Source organism: Buteo buteo, chromosome 17, assembly GCF_964188355.1.
Source record: "Buteo buteo chromosome 17, bButBut1.hap1.1, whole genome shotgun sequence".
Lineage (NCBI taxonomy): Eukaryota > Metazoa > Chordata > Aves > Accipitriformes > Accipitridae > Buteo > Buteo buteo.
The window spans coordinates 10,194,392-10,215,986 of NC_134187.1; the positions used below are offsets into that span (position 1 = coordinate 10,194,392).

The 21,595-nt window shown below is 42.9% G+C and overlaps 1 protein-coding gene across 1 annotated transcript in view; it reads left to right on the plus strand.

Moving 5' to 3' along the window:
* The window catches only part of LDAH (lipid droplet associated hydrolase), a 127,082-nt gene extending 114,857 nt beyond the window's left edge, over positions 1-12,225 (plus strand). Inside the window, exon 7 of the mRNA XM_075049049.1 lies at positions 8,955-12,225. Coding sequence (XP_074905150.1) covers positions 8,955-9,146 — 192 coding nt within the window. The 3' untranslated portion in view covers positions 9,147-12,225. The remainder of the gene's footprint in view (positions 1-8,954) is intronic.
* The last annotated feature ends 9,370 nt before the right edge of the window (positions 12,226-21,595 follow it).

Consider the following 21,595-nt stretch of genomic DNA (forward strand, 5'->3'; position numbering starts at 1 on the left):
GAAGTTAGGGAAGTTGCACATGTGCTTGGGGATTTTGGTGCCTGTGTCAATTAACCACGAGAACAACCTTCTCTTTGAAGCACCCAGAATGCCTAACTGGGGAACAGCAGTTTCCCTCCTTGATGGAAAAGGATCCCAGTGAGCATTCAAAAAGTTCAATGCATATCTGTGATATTTCACTTTTTCGGTAACTGAGCTCCTGTTACCATCGTTCGTGCTGTGTGGTATTCTAATAAAGAAGCAATTACGTGATTTTCCAGGATTTTGGGGATGGGTATAAGGTGCGTGCTACACACAATGAGCAAAGACAGCAATATTTCCCAGCCTTCTGAAGAATACTGAAGAAGTTACCATCCAACCCTTACTACCCCTTAATCGCTTACCTTCCCTCCCTCTGCCACAGAGCTCATTGCACAGTGGTGAACAAAATTGCCACTTATGGCCAGATGCTGATCCTGCTGTTACAAGAGAGATCTGACTGATTCACCTTAGATAAGTCCCACTGAATGTAGACAGTGTCAGGCTGATAGTCAGAGGGAAATAACTGTTTGCAGTAAATATGGTTGGAAGAATCTAGCCCAGTAACAGTTTTGCTTAAATAGTGGTTTCAGGTCTGTTTGTTTTTATTTTGGTATTTATACAGACTTGACTTCTGAAATATTCATGTTCCTGACACATCTAAATACATACCCTCAAAATGCTTTTAAGTCTTTGAAAGTAACATAGAGAGTATAAATAAGTTATTCGCCCTGGTTTGTTGATAAATCCTGTGCATCCTTTTTTTAAAACACATTTTTACTTTGCATTCAGTTTGACCCTTAATTATCTGTGAGAAAGTGGAAATAGAAGTGGCCTCACTTGATCTCTTGGGTCTACATACAAAGCAGCCAGTAGCATTGCTAACAAACTCCAGCTAAGTTAAAGAGAAGCCCTTTCCCCTTCCTCAGTTTACCAAATTTCCAATTAACACTGACAAAGGCATGAAAACAGGGAGCCCGCACCCTGCCCATTTGGTAGAATACTGTACCTGGCATTGGGGAGAGCAGTGATGCATCTTGAATTACCTGCAAAGTAGCCACTACATCTCATTGTGTCTCAGGGTTTGCATCCTAATTTCTCTGAAAGTAAAATGTTTCTTCACTCCCTTTCCAGACAGGGAAGCTAGTTTTGTTTAATATTTATGTTGGTTTAACAAAACTGGCCACGTTCCTTATGTTAAATAAAATCACCACGAACACTTGAACTACCCATTACACCTTTACTACAACCCCTACAGGTTAGTATTTAAAAATAGCATTGTGTACCCCAGATTGTCAACTGCCTCTTCTCAGAGTGGTCCATCAGAAGAAGTTTGGCTTAGCTCTGCCCTTGGAAAGTTGAGAAATCCCAGTTCTGGTAAAACAAGCTGAGAAGCAAGTTCCAAAGACCTTGCCATCAAACCGGCTGACCTCAACCACGGCAGGATCACAAGGGAAGGGAGATGGTGTCTTGGAGAACCAGATCCCAAAGCATTTAAGGCTTCCTAGGGCAACGCCAGCTCTTTGAATTCTTCCCAGAAACTGATTAGTAAAGCCAAAGTACAACTGAAGCAAGTCCAGAAAAAAAGCACGTCCGAAACCAGTCTGTTCCCATGTCGTTTATACTATTCTTTTGGCAGGATAAGGTGGAGACGCTTTCATAATTCCAGAGAAGCTAAGTCATTTTCTATAAACCTTGTTTGAAACTAAAATTAATTCTGGGCTAATGCCTTTTAAACTAGTTTTCATCCAAGAGCAAATGAAACTATTCATTGGTTACTGTTGATAGATGTCACCCAGAGAGAAGCTGCTGTCTCAACCAGTGAATGCATGTGGGAGTAACACTGGTAAAAAGTTAATGTATCAGAGACAAGGATTTCAGCAAGGACACTGGTACAGTCTTGCTTGTTGCCATTGCACATGTGCCGCTAGTTTATATCCACTGAGATCAGTCCTTCGCTCTTTGCCATCAGCTGGAGTGGTGCCTGCCCATGTAATAAGATCCTAAAGTTGTTATAACGTGTACCAAATTCCAGAGAGATAGAGGAAACTCAATTAATATTTTTTGACTTTTTGGATTTGTTTTTCAGTGTTGACCTATGACAGCTACAGAAGAGGCACAAAAGAAATCTCTCTGTAATTTATACTTCTGTGAACTGTCATACATACTAAAACAAGCACCAATGGAGTCAACTGCAGGAAATCTTTATTATTTTCTTAGAAACTCTTTAAAATGTAAACATCCTGTTGATACAAATCTCAGATTCTTCTGATGTTTACTTAGCAGCTGCCATCATTGTGCAGTGTTTGAGTACACATACCATATTACAGGGTACTAGGATGACAGAGCCCTATTCTGACTTGTGGTTTATTTTACAGAAGCTAAGGCTGAAAATACTTCTGAACAATTTCATGGTAAAACAGCTTATGAGAACTTTGCTGTTATTTTAAAACTATTTGAAACTTAGCAATTGTGTAACTATTTCAAACACAGTATTGAAATGGCTGGCAAAGATAACCCACATCCCCTTTACTCTGCCCTCATCACCAGATCCTGAAAGGACATGGTTTAGTCACTCATAACAAGCAGGGTATTGCATCAGGAATCATGTAAAATCTTTGTCATGTCCAGTGGTAGATGCCATTTCCCTTCTGAGTCAGGAATACCTGGAAGTCTCTGCATTCAATATTGCAAAAGAATAAAAAACAATCCTCTCCCCCACATGGCAGAAAAGTTAAAAATGCAAATATTGAAAAGTTTAAGCCCAGAAGAAAAATAGAAAGAACCTTCTATTTATTGTTTTGTAAATCTGTTTATTTTTAAGCTAGTCTCATTATTTTGGGGGCCTGACTCACCATTTTTGAATGCTTAAGTTGGCAGCAGTTTTCCATTGCTGGTACAGTGGTTGTGCTGACTCAGGATGTCTTTACAGCATGCACAGTCCACAGGAAAATATGGACTTTACAGATCCGTGCAAATCATAAACTGCACACCAGTGTTTCCTACCATTAATGAAGATCCCATGTGCCTCTGGTTACACATGGTTTGTTAGTTATACCTGCCTCCATGCTGCAGTAGCAAAGCTCCTGATGTTAAAATGAAGATGAGAACATATGGATTCTGGAAACTTCTGTTTAAATATGTCTAAAATGAATCTGTCTTAATATATTGGGAAAACAGGTAATATCCTAACATCTGTATATTTTGTGGCTGTGCACGGCATAGGCAAAGAGTACAGACACTTTGTCATTCAAAGGGAGACCCTCAATGCCACAAATGACAGTCAAGTGTCTGTCAGGTTTCATAGGCCCTGTACCACCATCTGGATCACTGAAAATTTACACCTTAATTTCAATCTTGCTTTTAGATTTGATTGCATAATCCATTAATAGGGAAGCATTTTGAAAAGAATTCTGTTGGCAGTTTCTAATTAAAAGACATGTATGTTAAAGTTTTAGATTTGCAGGCATACGCACATAGATGCACAGAACGCACACACCAACATCTGCATACAAAATAAGCAGACAAAATAACTGCAGCATCAAATAAAGTTCCCCAAGTCTTCCTGTTACAAAGCTGCTCTTAGTTGGTTATAACATACCCAAACTTTAATTGCATATATGACACAAGTGTCCGTCCTACCATGACTGATTATTTTTTATTTTGGTCAGAAGGGGTCTACAATGTCTACAAATATGGCTCAGGGGCAAATGCATTGTTTTCTCATGGTAAAAATTCTTGGCCTGGAGAAGGAAGCTATTCATTCCAGTGCAGAGGAGATACGTGCTGAGCTAGCATAGAGGGAACTAGTGAGTGAGGAGTAAACAGAGGAGGAAGAGGGGGCAGGAAGAACCAAAGGCTCTGTTTGTTTGGCCAGAGGTAGGCTTCTGGTGCTATAGGAGGTGGTGGATTTGAGCTACCCAAGGAAGACTGACATAGGAGACAAATGAGCTGCCTGTAGCAGCAGTGGAGACCAAGCAGGTTATGCTAGTGTATCAGTCTAAGCTGCGTGAGATCATAAAATCATTTAGGTTAGAGAAGACCCTTAAGATCTTCGAGTCCAACCGTTAACCTAACAGTAGCAGATATTTATGTATGGGCACCTGAATCATGCTTTATGCATTTACTTGTAGGAATCCACACATGCAGTAGACATTAGAGGTGCCACGACCCCATGAAAGTCAATAGAAATCTATTGAAGAAGTCAAGGTGGAATTTGGCCCTTAAACATGGACACCTGGTTTAATTTGGGGCACTGTGGAATATCCCCATCTGGCCTCCAGCTGTTTTGCCAGACAGTTGTGGGTCTCTTATAAAATCTGTCATACCGTCCTGTCTCCCGTAGGTGCCTCAGATATCTAGAGCATCTCAAATGGCAGTAGGTACCTACACTTAGGCAACTGAGTTCTTAGTGGAGCCTGAAGTGCAGCTTCACCCACCTTGCAGTAGACATCTGCTGTCTACTGTAGCTTTCTAAGCACTGATGACTTTATTGAGTATATCTTTCCTGAGTGTGTGGTGGGAATTTGGATGCCTGGTACACATGTAAACACCACAATACAGTTACCTTTATTTAGATGTTTTCATGCTGAACTGAACCCAACCCTGACACTAGGAACAACTGATAGTCATAGAGACATTTGAGGAGTAGGGCTGGGAACAGAGGTTCCAGACTGAAAAAAAGTGGAGAATTGCTTGGGGCAAAAGCAACTAGGGTTGAAATTGAGACTCAGAATGGGATGCAGAAACAAGGAGACTAAATTTGGACTTGGCAGGGCAAGAATGTGGGACTAGAATAGGAAGCAGAAGTTGTGGAAATTGGAAATGACTAGGTAAGGAGATTAGAGCTGAAACAATGAGTCAAAGCGGGGTAGAGCAGTCCTGAGACCAGAAAGGGACAAGACAGAAGGAGCCATACTTGGAAAGACTGGACAAACAACTGGACAGCAAGGCCAGTAGTTGGTAAATATTTGGCCCTTTTCCACTTGGAAAGGAACCTAAATTTCCAAAATCTTATCGTTCCTGTTGTCAGCAGGTGCCTTTGGCTATGTTTGCCTTAAAAACAGCAGCAGCACAATAAAAGAGAATTTGTAGAGATAAATAGTAAATGGTGAGGACCTGATGTTCCCAATGTAGGCATCTCAGAGGGTTATTACTTCAACCAACAGTTGTCTGCTCCCATGGACTGAATGACCATTAGTGACTGGAGCTCACTAAGTGTGACCCTGAAGAGCATCATTGCCTTAGTTTCAGATGAAAGGAGTTCATACACTCCGAGACTACTCCATGATGTGAACCAAAGCATGGTAAATCTGGACAAACGTGACATTTGCTTCAAAAACACACAATACATCCAAACTGAATCACTAATTTCTGTGCTGGACACACCCAGTGTGACACCCAGCAGGAAGGTGTCCCATGTTCCTCTGGCCAGAAGCTGACAGTGCAACTTCTTTCAATTACACCATTACCTTAAGGGACAGAGGCCTAAAGCAGCAGATCTAGAGGTGCTAAAACCGTTGCCAACACATGCAGGTGCCATGTGTAAAATACCTGGTTTTTGGTTTACCTCCTTGAAGTCTAGCAGACTGTATACACAAGCTCTGCTAAAACCAGTTGATACTGCATTACCAAGGATTTCAAAGTTAGCACTGATCTTATTTCAGATGCCTTTTATGTATGCATTAAGAGGTGGTCTTTCATTAAAACATCACTTTTCCTTTTTTTCTCTTTCATTAACCAAAAGAGCTGTGTAATGAAGGAGACAGCAGGATGCAGAACTCCTACCTCATTTGTGGCAGAAGTGGTAAAAAGCCTGTTGAAAGAAACAGAGAACTATATGAAGTAAAAATGGATAGCTTCATAGTAAAGGCACTTAAACTTCACATCCAAGAACGAGCTGTTGGTGAAGCCATTAATATTTTTCATAGACGATCACAGTTCATCCTCGCTTTTCTGAATATCTCATTTAAGATCTTGAAATTTGTTTTACAGACAGATAGTGTTTTAGAGCACCCACAAATGAAGTCCAAGAGCATAGTCAATACTGTGTAATGCTACACACACTGGAAAACCAGCTCTAGGTGTTTCAGACTACACTACATACTTTCAAATTAATGTATGTAGTGTGACATTAATTTCTGTACTCCCCATCTGCAAAATGGAGATTAAAATGGCCACTTAAGGTGTTGCAAAACTAAATTAACAAATGTGAGCATGCAAATCCTGTAGTGGTGCGTGCCAGAGGAATGCACGTAAGAAAATAAATTCTGTCTGTAAACCATGAAATATGTAGTAAATAAATTCTCAGACCACACACAGAATTTAAAACAAAAAATACTATCAAATTGCAGCTCATCAGCTGAACGTCATTGTGTCAGTGGATTGAATGAGTCAAGGATCCTTTGGATCATGCGATGAAGGATTAAACCGTAATGCAAATATACCAGAGGCAGGCTAAGAATGCACATAAATCTGTGAGTTCTCAAGTTTACAACCCTACCTGGAGAACAGCCCATTTTGCAGTTCATGCAGACTAAGCCAAGTATTTTATCCACCTTTGTAAGTGTAAATGACTTTTCATCTTTTGCTAAATGACCGTGTGATGAGATTCTATGATTAGCCTATTAAAATATCTAATAATTTCAAAGACTGCTCCATTAAACTGGAGTTGCTCCATTTCTTTTTTTGTGTTTCATAATCTTTATTTTTGTATCTGTTGGTAACGGAGCCCAGGGTTAAACATAATTCGGTCAGATGTTTGGCTTTCAAAAGTCCTGAATGCAGCTGGCCATTTTACGTTGGCTTTTTTGAAGAATTTTTGCTAGTGTGGCATCCTGTGATTTATGAGTCGAAGGCAAGATCAAAAGAAATTTTCTGCTAAAGCAAACAACGTGTCTTGTTTCCAGCAATTAGTGAGTGACAAAGGAAACGAATAATGTTTGTTAACATGGGATGGTTTATGTTCTATGTTTTACATATACATAGAAGTATAACTTGGGTTGGTGTCTATGCAACTGAGATACTATATTTTGGATTCGGCCAATAGTCAGTAATGTCCAAGATTTGGGTACACTTCAACAAGAGAAAAGCAAGTTAGATAAAAACTTGTAACATTTTGTGAAATGCAGTCTGGGCTCTTAGCCCACCTCTGCCCCAGTGGGTGCATTTATTTATATTCCACATGGCTACAAAAATGATGGAATTGAAGATTTTTGTGATGAAAGGAAAACTCCTTGTCCCCTAATTTATGTTAGCATTGCTCAATTATTCACTGAAGTACAGAAATGAAATATGAAACAAAGAAGAGTAATGGAATTGGGCCAAGCTGTGTGTGTGATATGTTGAGCAATCAAAATCCTTCTGGTACCTGCATTCAAACATTTTAGTATAAAGAGTCCTCATCATTAATCTTGTTCCTGTATAGTTTTAAATCCATAGGTTTTTATTGTCTCCCAGACAACCACTCTCCCTTCAAATACTTTATAGAAATTAAAAAACATAGCTATAGCATGCCAAGTTGAGATGAAAATGGGGGGAAATGATGACTTGGGAAAGAGTGACATTCAGTGTCTTTAACAGAGAGAAAAGACACTTCATTGAATATGATATTTGCCTGGAATTTATGACTTTTGTGTTTAGGTGGGCCTTGTAGCACCTGCTTCACGTATGTCATTGAACAAGGTTGTTAGGGCAAGATCAGAACAAAATGGACTTTGCTAGAATTTTAGTTCACATTACAACCCAAAAGAAAATTGCTCATTCATCTCCAAGAGGTGCCTGTGCTCTACATGGACAGCACTTCACAAAGATAAGATAGAGAGTTGGGGTTGCTCAGCCTGAAGAAGAGAAGGCTCCGGGGACACCTTATTGCAGCCTTTCAGTACTTAAAGGGGGCTTATAAGAAAGATGGGGACAGACGTTTTAGCAGGGCCTGTTGTGACAGGACAAGGGTTAATGGTTCTAAACTAAAAGAGGGTAGATTCAGACTAGATACAAGGAAGAAACCTCTGATGAGAGTGGTGAAACACTGGCACAAGTTGCCCAGAAAGGTGGCAGATGCCCCATCCCTGGAAACATTCAAGGTCAGGTTGGACAGGGCTCTGAGCAACCTGATCTAGTTGAAGATGTCCCTGCTCATTGCGGGGGGGCTGGACTAGATGACCTTTAAAGGTCCCCTCCAATTCAAACTATTCTATGATTCTAAGATTCTATGATTATAAAATTCTCCAAGCAAAAAAAGTTTTGCTTCTGAGAATCACCATAATTGCTGTTATTCTAACATGGCTGAATGGATCACCTCTAGTTTACATCTAACACCAAGGTTAAGAAAAATAGGTACTCCTCTACCTAAGGCCCCAACCAGGCAGGTGGTTTGAGATCACACCTAACTGATGCTAGTAAGATAGAGCTACTCACAGATGTGGATTAACCTCCTACTTTCTCTTAGTTTATATCCAGAAGAAAGCCATCATGGTTAGCCCCTTCAGCTGGGACATAGCGTCAAGTTTAGTGGTAATTTTGCTATTTGATTAAGTAGCTAGAAAGCTAACATGGAGAACAGCTAATAGCTAGGGAAAACACAGCAGCTTGCCTGGTTAAGGGTGGACTCCATGGACAGCTAGATGTTTTGATCCATAATAACAAATTTCTTAAGAAAGCCAGACTTTCATCAGCAGATCGCTGTTTTTAGAATTAAGACTGTATTGTGTTCCACAGTTTTACAGATGAGGAAACTGAGTCACAGAGTATTTGATTGGCTTCGTCATAATTGCAGACTTAGAAACAACCAAAAACTACCAATTGCTATTCCTCACAGTGTATCTTGGGTCACAAAGCATTGCTTATTTCCAAATAATTCAGTGGTCTTTGTTTGGATATTGGTTGCTTCATCAGTAACTTTTCAAATTAATGATTTGATGTGCTTTGATTTCTAGCTGATTTTTTACTATGGAACTGGAGACAGCTGGTGTCCACAGCACTACTACGATGAGATCAAAATGGATTTTCCAGACGGGGACATTCGACTTTGTGAGAAGGGGCTCCGCCACGCCTTTGTGCTAGATGCCAGCAAGGAGATGGCTGCCATGATTACAGACTGGTTACAGGATGATCTGACCAAATTATAAACACGGATTCAGTGATTAACAAGAAAACGATGTAATTATTTTGTGAACGTGTAATTTTTTGTGAAAGAGTCTGTCCTATTTTTTTCTGTTTATTATAGATTATGGCTTGTTTTCTATTGAGATGTTTTAGAGAAAGTTAAAGAGAGACTGGCTGGTCCAAAGTATAGTTTTATTGATTCAGTGGTGATGTACCTTCATCCTGTGTCTTCAGGACTCTGCAGGACTTGGCAAAGGGTGGAATATTTATTGACTGCTAGCACTCTAGACAACACTGATACTAGATTCACTGGCTACAAGTGTACCCGAATTACTACCACCCCACTCACCTGCTGGAGGACGGTCAGGGATGGGTTTGGGGCAGCCCAGCTGGCCTGCTTTAGAAAGAAATACCAGGCTACTCTGTATGGATAAAAATCCCCCTGTGGATGGATCCTGGCAATGGATCCTGGAATGCTGTGAAAGACCTGGCCCTCTCCACATGTCTCATCCGTCCATGTAACCCAGGTGCATGACAGCCAGAATAGCCCAAGGGCCCAGGACAACCCTGACGTTGTCTCCTCCAGGTCAGATGGGGTTGGTCGTCAATCAGAGGTCGGGATGAGTACAAGGGAGATGCATAGATGAGATGTGCAGTTTCTCCGAGTCTCAGAAGGGGTTTAGGGTGCTGCCAGGACTCCACGGAGTATTAAAAATACCATAAGGTAACTGTGGCTGCTCAGCGAGGGAGTACATGTGGAGCTCTTGTCTGGCACATGGCCAAGTGTTTCATTTTTCGATTGACTGTAGAGAAGGTAAACGATGCTGTTCAAAAGTGCCAATATTAAAAGGTTAAAATGGATTGCAGAATCCATACATAACTACTTATAGGTGGCCTAGCTCTCCTAATGAAGTCCGTGAGAACAGTGCTTGCTCAGCAACTTTAAAGAATTAAACCAGTTTTGATGCATGCCTCAATTTCAATTCTTTGCTCTAAGGACTGAAGTATGAAGTTTTCAGCCAAGCCACAAATTAGGTAAGTCCACCGTGAGAAAATGGCTATTACTCTGCCATGGTTGCACCCATGAAATGGCATGAAATGTTACTATTGAGAACCAGATCCTTGCTGTAACATTGCTGACGAGTACACTGTTCCTCACATTTGTTCATCCTTCTCCTTTACAGATAGCAAAAAACTAGAAAAAAACATCCTACCAGTTGTGATAACAGAAGTTACAGGTGATGACTAGAAATGAAAATAATGTAAGTAAGGGGAAAAGAGCCAAGTGTAATAAGGAAAAGCTTTCTAGCCATGAACCTGCGAAATAGTCTCCCTGTGGAGTTCATAGAGACATTTATAAATAAACAGAACACTACAGAATATAGTCAGGGGAAGTCCTGCACTTGCAAACAAATGAATTTAGATGATGCATTGGGTATCTAACTTAAATGATTTATTAACAGTTTTAATGTGGTACTAGTGAGGATGGTACCGGAGAATGTTCTCCGTGATGCAGAAAGACTGATTAATTCCTTTTCCTACACGATTATATACACACCTTCCACTTCTCTCTAAATCCCCCTTGAATCTTTCACTAATATTTAGAGCAATTTGTAATAGAATTCAGTTTCTGGATATTTTGGACTAGTTTTCAAACCTGCAGACAGACAGTGGGTTTAAGTGACCTTCTTTGCATCAGAAACTGGTTTAGCTTTTGAGACTAGCCAGTGGATTTTCAGATTACACTGCCGCGTAATGAAACAGATACTGATACGCGAGGCAGAAATGTTGAGACCACAGTTACAGCAGCATGGGGAGGAGCCAGATACGTTCAAAGTGAAGGGACTGTGCTCGTGCAACTGATTCTGTTTATTGGAGAGTCATGGGACTTCCCTTCTTTCTACAGGGCCATATTGAGTCACGATCAAAACAATTCTTGTGCTCACTTTAGAAATCCATAGTTGTATGTGTCTCTGTGTGTCTAAACAGCCCCCCGATGCTGGCATGTATTCCTGTTCGATGGCCTTATGGCAGATGCTAAATGCATCTGTTGGCCTAGGTGCTCCCTGGGGCAGAAAGAGGGGGGGATGTTCATATATGTGGAGATATATATATGTACACGTATATATATATATATATACACATATGCACATGTGTGTATGTTAGCAACATAAAAAATACAGTTCACTTGGTTGTTTTGGTTCACATGTTGATCTGGTTGAACAAAACCTTTGCTCTTCAAAGTATATGGAATCAAGTAATTGAGCAAGGACTCAGTTTGTAAAAGTTCAGCTGTTGTAGTGGATCTCCTGAGGACAGAAAAAATCTTGCATTAACCAAAGATGACAAGCAACTATTAAAGCCTGGAAACTGAAGCACCTATGAGAAGCAGTTGTTTACAGTGCATTATTCGTATACTTTGTATGAGGAATTAATTTAGCAATACTTGTACTTGACTTGTGTATGCCTTTTATACAAATGTTAATCCATTATAATAAATCCTACTGACTGCATTAAGACCTAAACTGAGATTAGATCTGGTCAGTGATGACAGAGATCTACTGCAGGATAATGCCTTACGATTTTCTTAAATGAATTTTCGCTAAGATTATCAAAACCATATTGATTCAATTGCTATCTTCCTCCTAGAAGCTGTTACTGTAAGGCTAAGATCTGAAAATTTGCTACTATATTCATAGCAAAAAAAGCACGGGTCTAGTTTCCACAGCTGTATTTCCTAAGAGGAGCTGATCTCACACAATGAGAATCCAGCTCCTCTGAAGCCCGTGGTGTTCACCATGACCCCAGGCAAAGAGTGTCAAAAATGCTTATGGTCCAAATGTGCCAACTTAACATGAAAACACAGTGTGGTCTTGCCTATTTTAGACTATTTTAGAATTCTTGAGAAACCTATCGCAAATGAGCTGACTGTATACAGTAGCACCTAATCTCTGTCATTCACATTTGTGCTTCTCACCACACGAGTAATCTTGCTAGCTTCAATGATTGACTCACGTTCAAGTGTTTTGCTAGATTGATACCTTTTATGAAAAAGTACACAACTCCAATAACAAAAATAAAGACATTTATGGTAAAATGTAACTTGACTATTTGATAACTTGTTTAGTCTCAGTTCACCTTCTTCATTACTTCATGCATACAAAATTTACAAAAATACTTGCCAAACCCCAAATTTCACATGCGATGTAGACATCTGCTAAGTGCAGAGAAAATCAGTGGGTGGTAGGCACCTGACTCACTCGAGCATTTTTATCCAGAGACACTCCAAAATAATCAATCAGTGTTTCCCCTTGCTCCCTCCAGCTCCGTGTTTGCTGCTTTGAATGAACTATAGAGTGTGTGGATTAGCGAGATTTGTCCCTTCAGGAAGCTTGATGAGTGCTTGCCCAGTGTTTATGGTGAAGAATTTGGAGCTGGACTCCAAGCTAAACACCAGTTTCTTGACTCACAGGAGACAGATTGCATACATGAGCCACAACAGATAATCTCTTCTCTGCAGTTGAGGTCATTTACATATTTATTTTAGAGCAAATGGGTTTATACATGCATCCACTTCCCGTCCCTTTCTTTGGTCTAGCTAACTGCCAGCAAGCAAAGACTTTAAACAAGATGTTCAATGTTATCATTAATAAAGTTGCTCAAACTATTACTGCATTGGATAAACTTACTAGACCCAAGAGACTTGTTTTATTCTGTGTCACAGGTCACACTCAGACTCCCAACTACAGTAAGTTTCTGAGGCTCTTCACTTGGAGGCGAATGTTCTCTTCCCTGGCACATTTACAAAATAAGAATCCAGAGAACGTTAGTGAATGACCAGGAACTATTAAAACAGCATATATTTCTGGAACAGCTGATGGGGTTTGAGTACAAGCAGCAGATACAGCAGGAACAGTACAAGCCAGCTGCGAGAAGCGATCGTTGATCTCGGTAGCATCGTGCAGAAGTTACGAAACAGGCTAACACGCATGCTCAGATGCATGGGAGGGACTTCATTAGAGACTGTTTTCAAGTGCTTAAGCTGATAGTAAATGGACTAGGTTTTTCCAGACCACCTACTGCAGGAACATGCTTGCAGGAAGCATTTGTGTTGTGGAAAGTAGTTTGCAGTAGCTAATAAAATGCAGAATGTTGTTTAAAACACCTGCTCTGTATCTGACTGCAGTGTTTGCCAGTCAGACACTCGAAGGAGATTTTTTGCCATCCTATTTGAAGTCATTCACAATGAAAGAGGCAGTGGAGGGTGCCCCCCATTTTCCCAGTTTAAGAACATCTTCAACAAACTTGCTTTAAAGCCTCCAAGCTCTTAAATACACTGTGCTTCATATACTAAGAGAAATCCTTGTGTATGGTGACTTGTAATTGGGGAAAAAAGGCTTTCCCAGGGTCAGGACTCAACTACTCCTTTTCCCTAACAGGCACCCTTAAAATTTGATAAGGATCCCGTTGTTCCAGTCTAACTTCTTAGAAACAGGCATACCATTTACAGAATATAAAGTTTTTGAAGCATTGATGTCATCTGCTTTTGTTGTGCAGGAGGTACTGCAAGTTGTCAGTGCTTATTAGGAAGGAACCTGTATTTTTACCCACAAAAAACCCCTAGCTTTTTAAGCATCCAGAGTGAACTGGAGTGTGTAACTCCAATTACAGCCCCAGTACAGCCTCAGTAAAGTCAACAGGATTGCACACAGGCTTAGAGAGACCCAAGTGATGGATTGACTGAGACTAGGACAACAGAGGTGATGTGACATGAACAAAGAGCTTCAGTACAAAAGTATTACCTGCTAGACAGGAGTTTCCTTTTATCCTTTTTATTCCTACTAACGTGCACCAAAATAGGACAGGGCAACATAGCAGGATTCCTGTGGAACTAACACTTTGTGATAATGAGGATTTAAGTTTTCACAGTAATGAAAACATGCCCGCCTAGTATCAGGTACTGAAAATAAGATAAAATTCTCATACTAGAATACTTTGGGACTGCAGTTTTGCTTCACAGCAAACACATCCCAGTGATATCCCCAAGCATCTCCTGAATTGGTCTGCATCACAGAAGACCACATGGGATGCTACCTGAGAGGCTTCAGGCAAGTCTCGAGCAGATGCTAAAGCCTGGTCCAAAACCTACTGAAGTTAACGTGTACATTAACTTCACTGGACTTTGGATTAGGTGCTAAGAGGAAAACTGGCGCTCCAAGCACGATAGACCTGGCTCACTTAACTTGCCCCCAGTTCATAAAGCGGTGCTCCCAAAACAGATGTCTAAATTCCCTGTCTTGTCTAACTTAGATATGTCTATGTAGGGGTACCAGATCTCCCTCTGGAGCTCCTGGCAGGCACCAACTATTTTTTTTTTTCTACATAAGAGACTTAGGCATTTGCTTCAGGGCTAAGTCACTAGGTATCCAAGTCAGACTATGTCCTGTTTTAGCAGTGCTCTGCACTTTCTTCCATTGTATCAGTGTGTGACCTTGCTGTGCCTCTGATTTCTTTCAAATATAAACTGACCATGACAATGCTTGGCTTTCAGAATATATATAAGGATTAACTAGTTTATGTTGTAAATCACATGAGTAGTCTGAAGTGCTGTGTTAGTACTATGGACTAAAAACCTGTCTCCACTGAAAGCAAACCCACCACTCACACTGATTTCAGTGCAGACGGCAGATCTTCTGCATGCCTAGCTGGAGAACTTGTGCCAAAAGACCCCCTCAGCCAACGAGACTGTAAATGAGCATGTGAGGATGCAGGATACTGCCCGAAGGGTGGCTCATGCTTGGTATGTCACTCCATGTGCCCCGGGAATAGATATCACCATGCCTCACTTCAGCAGAGCCACGTGTTTGTGGGTGTGCTTAAGGTGAAGGGACAGCTTAGAAAATACCGGTATTGTAAGAATTCATTTTTAAGTCCTTCAGGCAAACCTCTTGTCAGTTCTCCATGTGTTTCTCCTGGGTCTCGAAATCTGAGGTTGCTCTGCTGTGACTGAAACACATACCTGATGCCTTGAAGACTTCTTCTGTGCTTCCAAATGTGCCCTACTCCACACCGGCATGTTCACAGTATTGTTAGTAGGGATGTAGCAGAGGCAGCCTTAACCCTATTACCTTCACTCGCTGTCTCCAAGGCACTTTGGTGATGTCCACTGCAGGAGCACATGCTAAAGCAACTCACTCTCCCTGAAACTTCTGATTCTGCCACTATAATGTCCCACTGAAAGCAGATAACAAACACTTACATAGCTATTTGACAGCCCTCCCCAAATGATTAAGCTAATCTTACAGATTCTCTGCTTTCTGGATGACCCATAACTTTTAAAGATCACCTACTAGGAATGCAAAAGGGTTTCATGTCCCAGGGTGGTTCATTTAGCTATTAAAAAAAGTTAAAAAAGACTTCAAAAGAGGGAGGAATGGAAGAATAAAAACCAATATTCAATTAAAAGCAATCTTTGGCAAAAATTTTGCAGCAGTACTAATAGCTTAATCTCTTAAGTGCTAGGCGATGTATCACATATACCAGTGGTACCTAACAGGAACGAAACTACCGGACCAGATTTGGGGGCAAATAACTCTCTACTGCATTTTCCCAGGTATTTTTTCATTTCCCAAATTTTGAAATACCTAATTTCTTCCACATTCCCAAAGGAGATGTTTTCACCAGACCTAACCAAACCAAATAGAGTTCCACCCACACCCCTCTGGAAAGCCATTGCCTTGGGCTGCTTTTGCAGGGAGCACAGGGAGCCGGGCACCTTCAGGGGCAGAGTCCTGTGCTCAAGTCAAACCCATCAGGCCAAGCACAATGTGAGCAGGGGATATTTTTCGAGCTCTCATGTTTACCCCTTCAATTTAATGTTTCTGGGCCTCTAAAGCTTTCTGTTCAAGTCAATGGAGAGAATCCTCTTTGGCTGGGTGGAGCTGGGTAGCTACTGTCAAGGCAGGTAAACTGTATTCAAAAACACAGGAAAGAAAAGGGATGTACATTTTGATGATAAATCCATCGCAAACACTCACTGTTCTGTGGTTTTTTCTTGGAAAGTACCTGAGGTTGCCAAGGAAGGCAGTGTAAAATGAACAGCTTTTTCATTTTTGGTTTTAACATCTTAGGTAGCCCCGCAATTAAAGGTGACTTATGAAGGTTGCTGTGACATGAGCCATCTGGTTTTGGGACACAGGCACAAGTCTTCAAAAGAAAAAAATCTTGCACAGATCTATTTATCAATAAAATATTTAATAAACTTATCTGTACAAAATATTAAAAAGGTTATTGAAGAGTATACAAGAATACTTATTTAACAAATATATACTGCTATATAATATATTCAAGAAAATATAGATTGCTGTTTACAGTTCATTTACAATCCCATATGTACAATCTATTCAAACTTTAGAATACATACAAACAATGCATTTACACCATCACTTACAGAGCTATCTTCTTTAGAGAGATTTCACACACTCAGACCTGAAAAAGCTGAACAAATACATGGATAGTTTAGAGGCACACACAGGGATATGAGTATTGCTTCAAAAATTATAACTACTAGAGATACAGCTATTGGAAATGTGAGTCCTTTTTCATTTTTTTGATATTTTCCTTTCTAATCAAAGAAAAGAACATATAAATAAAACCACGACTGACCAGCAGAGAGGCTTGTTTTGTCAAAGGAGCTCCAGATAGTGTCGACTTGACTTCAGAAAAAGACCAAGCGGTGATGGGATACGTAGTGATTTAGCAAACTGGATCAACGAGCAGGGCTGATGTTGCTCCCGCCTGCATCTAAAGTGGGGAGCACCAAGAGCGGAGCAGGTCTTTCCTGCGCAGACATGCCTTCAGTTCTTGTGAGCAGCATCTCCACCAGCTTTTCCAGCAAAGAGCCGCAGCACGAAACAGAGCCGGTGACTCCAGGTGGGCAAAGCCCCCAACTGCTCCTCAGGTTGTAAGAGCTTGATTGGCAAAGGCACTTTGCAAATGTGGCTTCGACTGAAGCGCGTGGGAACACTGGATGCTCAGCACCTCAGAAACTCAAGACCCTTCCTTTTGGGCACTATTTAAAAGGTTAATTACTCGCAGCACATGGGCTGAATACAACCAATGTGATCACCCCCTTCCCTGGCCAAGGAAGGAACGAGCTGCCCCTACAAAATGCCCCATCCCCAGCTATCACCGCCCACACAACTACTTAACTTTGGCACCTCTTTGAGGACTAAAGCCTGGCCCCTCCATGCACAACCATCCCTTTTCCTGGCCTGTGGATGTTATTTCATGCTCTGCTGCTGACGGCTGAGCTCCTGTGAGCCCCTTGGCACAGAGCTCCCTGCGATGACCAGCTTGGGAGCAAGGGAACCCTAAACTTTGCCTCTTTTTTTTTTTCCCTCCTGCTGCCCTCCTCTCTCTTTGCCAAGGCAGGATGGAGGAAATCAATGTAACACCACGGGGAACACTGCTGTCTCCCCCAAAACTGGGGAGACACAGGTCCCGGGGAGGCTGGGCTTGACCCAGCCTCTGAGTCTCGTTCGTCTGATGGTGGAGACCTGGGTGCCGCCAGCGTAGGTTAACACCGTGGCAAAGTGGAGGGGAAGGGAGACCCAAACACTTCCCACCTTCCATCAGAAAAGCACCTGAGCGTGTGACCCAGGTCCTCTCCTCCCACCGGCTTCAACCCTGCCAGACCCGTCCCCTCACTGTCCCCCGCTCGAGGGCACAGACTGCGCCCCGGCCTCCCGCAGCTGGGACTCAGCCTTTCCTTCCCCACTCTCCCCTCGCCCACCAAACACCACAGCAAGTCTCCATACTCCCCACCCTGAAAACCCAAAGTATGAGCACAAGCATCAAGGCAGAAAAAAAGAGCTCACAAAATGTACGAATGAACTAGTAAGTGGTGATGACGGAAAAATGAAGAGCAAAACCTGAAAAACCACTGAAAAAATGGCTGGGTTTCATTTTCAGCCATTTCTGGGAATGGATCAAGCTTCAGTTTAAGATTTTTCAATACTGATCTCCATGAAAACGTTCTGCTGCTTCCTATCCTGGTCTGCTCAGCCAAAAGTTAAACACGGTGCATCACCCAGCCTGCCGGTGTGCTCCTTCCCACCACCCTGCAAATCAGGCTGCTCTCCAGTGCAGTAAATCAGGGGGCTGCTCAAATGCTGGTGCCAGTAAAAGGAAAAAGCTGCCCCATGGGCTACACATGTCTTGAGGTGCAAGGCTGCAAAACATCCTTTGAGATATAGGGTGGGGTCCTTGGGCAGGGGGTTACACCAGCGGGAGTTCCAAATTTTGGTCATTTTTTGAAGGTCCAGAACGCTTGCTGATAGGGCATATCTGATTTTCAGAGACGTCTTTGCACTTCTATGTACCTCACAACATGCTGTACTAGGAATAAAAAGCTTTAAAAGACTGAATGCACCCCGTTTTACCATGGAAGACACAAACCAGCTTAGGACAAAATGCAAGGTGTCACATACACCAGCCTGGTGGAACATCTCGCTCTTTTACCAGCCATTAATTCAAAGACAGGAAAGGCAGAAAAATTCTCCCCGCACCACACAAGATCACAGGCTCCTGGCCATCAGCAACACCCCATCCATGGGACAGTTACTCCCCAGCTCCTCTCCCTGATGTGTTTTCATGGAGGACACACTTCTGGCGTTGAGCACGCTGCTGCACTCTGCTCCTGCTGCCCAGCATCCCCATTTGGACCCCACATAGCCGTAAAGGGATCCCCGATGCCGGGGAGGCTGCTTTGATGCCAGTGGGACACACATGGTATCTCCATCTGCTGGTCATGGTGACCCAAAAGAAGGATGACGATGCTTTCAAAGACCAGAGCTCGGTTTTGCTCACACAGGTTTTTCTGCCCACTCACCTCCCCAGAGGGTGATGTGAAGAGTGAAAAATTCACACTGCAACTCTGGTTTCACCCAGGACAGGAGACACAGCAAGCAATTTGGTGGAACTGCCCAACCAAGGTCCATGTGATTGATGATAGCCATTCCGTCTGACCATCTTTCAAATCCAGTGGCACAGCCCCATTTCAGTGACAACCCCTGGGCAATACCCAGACTCTCATTGCCATTGCCCCACGCAGGTTTTTTTTCTCCCTGACACATGGCCGTGCTGCCTCAATGCAGACAAAAGACAAAGCGTTCGTATTTCAGGACTTGGTACATGCTCAGCAGGAAACCATAACACTCCCACCAGGTTTACTCCAGCATATGAGCTGTCAGTGGATTGGTATTCATGATGTATCTGTCACACCAATGTATGTCATGTCTTTTTTGAAGTGAATAACGAGATACTGCTATTGCAGACAAGCACATCAGGCCGAATCTCATGGCAAAACTCCTGTTAAGTCTGGAGAGCAAAGCCAAAGGCATCCCCTCAGCACCCCAAGGTGCTCTGCTCCGTTTGCCCAGATGTAGCCCCATGGCACCCACATCCCCAGGGCGTCCGAAGCGATGCCCCAGCCTCTCTCACCTCTTCCCTGCAAGAGGCAGCACTGCAAACAGCGGTGCACGTGTCTGCTGTTACGTGGGGGCCAGCACGGGTGACTCTCCCTAAACACACACTTTTGGGTTTGTGGGATAAGGGCTTAAAACTGCCAACAGTAAAAGGAACTGCTTGTTTTGCAATGGGAGCGTGACCGATAAATCACTGGCCTGCCCAATTTTGTCCAGTAGCGAAAGCTGTGTAATCAAGTCATGAGTTAAAATCCATTTGGTGCAAATATACACAGAAGTCACTGGCATTCAGATTTGCGCAGCAGGCTCAAGGCTTGGGGTTTGCTTTTAATCAGAAGCAGTGCCTTTCCAGTCTTTTCCTTACGGCTATGCCAAGCATCAGCAAGCAGCCAAAGAGGACATGGCTCCGTCTGCCAGTGCTGACCAGAAGTAAGGCCTCTGGGATCAATGCAGCTACACCAGGGTGAAGCTGCTGCAAGCCTGAATCAAGTCCTTTTCCATATGAACATCCTTCTCCCTGCCAAAGGATACTCATTTCCCTTCTACCATTGGATTTGAAGTAGGATGTAAAAAAAAGGGGGTGCTTGGGTGTTAGACAATCCCCTTAAGAGAATTCAAAACCAATTACTCCTTAAAAAAAAAAAAAAAAAAAGGATAAAATTTCTGTTTTCTGGGAATTATTTCTAGGCCAGAAGGACCCCTGGTCATCAGGCAGTTAAACTGGGCATAAAGCCATTTTGCTTCTGACTGTCCCTGCTATGGGACTCCACCAGAAGGAGGGAGGGGGGGGTCAGGACACAGTGCAGGCAGCGGCTTAAGCACAGGCCTTAGTTTTACAGAGCTCAAGGAGCCCCAAGACAAGGCACATGCACCAGTCCCATCCCGATCGTGCGTGCTTCCCCGAATCGCAGCCCCAGCGCTTCCAAGTCAAATGGGATCGCTCTGCGAGTTTCCCTGCTCCTGCGCAATTGCGTTCCCACGTAAGAGGGGAGGGAGCCAGTTAAGCGTAGATGCATAGTCCTTTTCAAATGCTTAATATTTCTAGCGTCACTGTAATTATATCCTGCAGATAAAAATGGTGCTGAAGGTCAAACAAATCCTCCAGGAGAATATACTCTGCATGGAAACTATGGGGTTTTTAACTGGAAAGGTTGTATAAATACTGCAGATTGAGAACCTATAATTATCCGTTAAAATCACTCTGAGTCTACTGAATTCACATTTGTCCATGTTCAACCTCTACTCTCCTATTTATAATGCTCAGATGTGCCCAAAAATCAGCTCAGGCAAGAGGCGACTGATCAGAACTACATTTTTCCTGGACAGTTTCTATGGTTTCAGAGGGTGATGCTCTGCGGGGGACCAGCTCTGGGGTGGGGTGCTGGGCTAGTGCTGTCCTGCAGCCGATGCCCCGCTTACCTGCCTCCAAAGGCAGGATTTACTCCTCCGTGCCCTTTGCAGACACATCCCCACGTTGCTCCCCAACTCAGCAGGGCTGCCGCACCTCAGCCACAGGAACCTCCCTGCCCTGGGAAAGGCTTCTGCATCCCTCTGGGATCTCAGCACCTCCGTTTGCAATGACTCCAATAACTGCATCCCCAGCCTAATCCCACTGTTTGGGTGGAATCTCTGAATCTGCAGGGGGATGGACAGGCAGTCCTTGCTGCCAGCACATGGGGATGCAAGTCCACCCTCGCAAGGAAGGGCTGGTGGCTTTTGTTCTGGAAATATTCCTCCGGGAGCAGCGAGCAATGTGACCGCCAAGTGCTGTGGCCGATACACTTGCCCGGGGGGAGCGGCAGAGTTACCCACCGAAAACCCCGGCCCCGCTCCCCTCCAGCCTTGCCTTGCTCATACGCATCTCCCCGGAGCAGCCCCAGGGAAGGAACTGCCCTTCCCTGTCCCCATAGGCAAGGAGAAAGAGGGTACCACGCCATCCTTCACCCTCCTGTTGTCCTCCACAGGCTGTTTGCCCAGGAAAGGAA